General features: G+C 58.9%; 1 protein-coding gene across 4 annotated transcripts in view; it reads right to left on the reverse strand.

The window, feature by feature from the left end:
• The window catches only part of TSPAN33 (tetraspanin 33), an 18,163-nt gene extending 16,899 nt beyond the window's left edge, over positions 1–1,264 (reverse strand). The window contains exon 1 of one of the 4 annotated variants that reach the window (XM_039860635.1): positions 893–1,264. In XM_039860635.1, the coding sequence (XP_039716569.1) occupies positions 893–994 (102 nt within the window). In that variant the 5' untranslated portion in view covers positions 995–1,264. The remainder of the gene's footprint in view (positions 1–892) is intronic. The other 3 variants (XM_039860634.1, XM_039860639.1, XM_039860638.1) reach the window with 3 other exon arrangements.
• Between the last annotated feature and the right edge of the window lie 381 nt (positions 1,265–1,645).

Below are 1,645 nucleotides of genomic sequence, written 5' to 3' on the forward strand. Positions count from 1 at the left end.
GTTAGCATTTCATGATCTGGTCCAGCTTGATTCTCAGTTCCAGCAGAGTATTTCTTGATCGGACTGAGTTTGATTTTATGGAGGAGGAGACTAAAGCCTACAAGGGAGAATATATTGCCCAGGTTAGTCAAGTCAGCAGTTAATGGCAGAGTGGGGATCAGAATCCAGGTAGCCCCAGTCCAATATTTTTTCCGCCCCCAAGCAGAAAATTCTGAAAGGACCTCTGGCCTTCCAGCCCAAAATAGGGTTCTATTTAAAGAAGCTGAAGACTGTCCGACCCCAGGAAATAAAGTCTGGTCCTGAGAAAGGTGGGGCACACTTTGGGACCCTGCTGGGACAGACATCCACACCTGGAGGCCATTCCTGTCCCTTCTCAGCCTTTGGGGGGAGGAGGCGCCAGAGGCCTGCAAAAGGGAGAGATGAAAGCCCCTTAACCCATCCTCTCTAAGGAAAGGGGGAGGGAAGGTCTGGGTTTCCCCCTTCCTCTTTATTCTTTGTAAGCAGGGCCTCCTAGTCCTCAGGCCTGAAAGTCCCCCAGTCATAAATGTACCAGTGGGTCTGCCTTGGGACAACAGGAAAGCCCCCTCGTCCCGTTCAAACCCACCTTTTCGGCCTGACACAGACCCTCATCAGAGAATATCCGTAAGTCTTTACTGAATCCCCTGAGCCCAGCGCCCCCCAACCCCCGACCCCAACGCCCCATCTAGACACGGCGCCACTGTGGTGTCCCTCCCCAGGATAAATTACCCCAAAGTGACAACAGCCCAGAAAACTAGGCATTGCCATCCACCACGCTCGCCTTGAACCGGCCCCCTCCTCAGCCGCCGGCAGCCCACTTCACTCTCCAGGGGTGCCCTGCAGCCCAGGTGCCCCGGCGACCCCCAAGACTCACCCAGAAGAGCATGTTGAAGAAGAAGAGCAGGTATTTTATCAGCGGGCTGACGAAGGAGAACTCCTCCTGGTAGACGGTCGGCGCCCGGGGTCTCCGGGCCATGGTCCCGCCGCCGCCGCCCCTGGGGGCCTATTTCCCCGCGGCGGCCGGCCCACCTGCGCGCTCCGCGCCCAGGGGCATGAGCCGCGCCACTGCCGAAGCCTGAGCGGCGGGGAGCTGCGCCGCGGCGGGAGGTTCCCGAGCCTTGCGTACTGGAGAAGCGCGGGCAAAGGAACGGCGCCGCCACCGGAGCCGCCGGGAGTCGCTAGAGCCGCTGCGGGCCGCGTGAGCGCCGGCGACTCCGCGGCGGCAGGAGGACCAGCCCAGCCCGCCCGGCTCCCAGGAAACCGCTCCCGCCCCCCGGCTGCCTATTGGCGTGGCTGCCGAAGCTTGACTTCTCATTGGTCGGTCGCTGATGTCACTAAGTGTCCAGCCATCCCTCTCCTCGTAGAGGCGGGGGAGACACCTGTTCTGTGAGGGACAACTTGCTAAAGGGTCAGAGGTTCTGCCTCCTCCCTTGAGAAGGAAAGCATCCAGGCTGCAGCTGCTCAAAGGAAAAAGAATGAGAAGGAATGCACACTGCTCACACACCCACGTCGTCTACCCAGTTGCTGTGCACATATGCAAACACACATACGTTAAAATCAACAAGTACCCGCACCGTGTGTTGAGCAATGCGCCGTGGGAATACAAGAGAATAGAGAGATAATCCCG

The sequence above is a fragment of the Pteropus medius genome, unplaced genomic scaffold, assembly GCF_902729225.1.
Source record: "Pteropus medius unplaced genomic scaffold, Ma_sr-lr_union100, whole genome shotgun sequence".
Lineage (NCBI taxonomy): Eukaryota > Metazoa > Chordata > Mammalia > Chiroptera > Pteropodidae > Pteropus > Pteropus medius.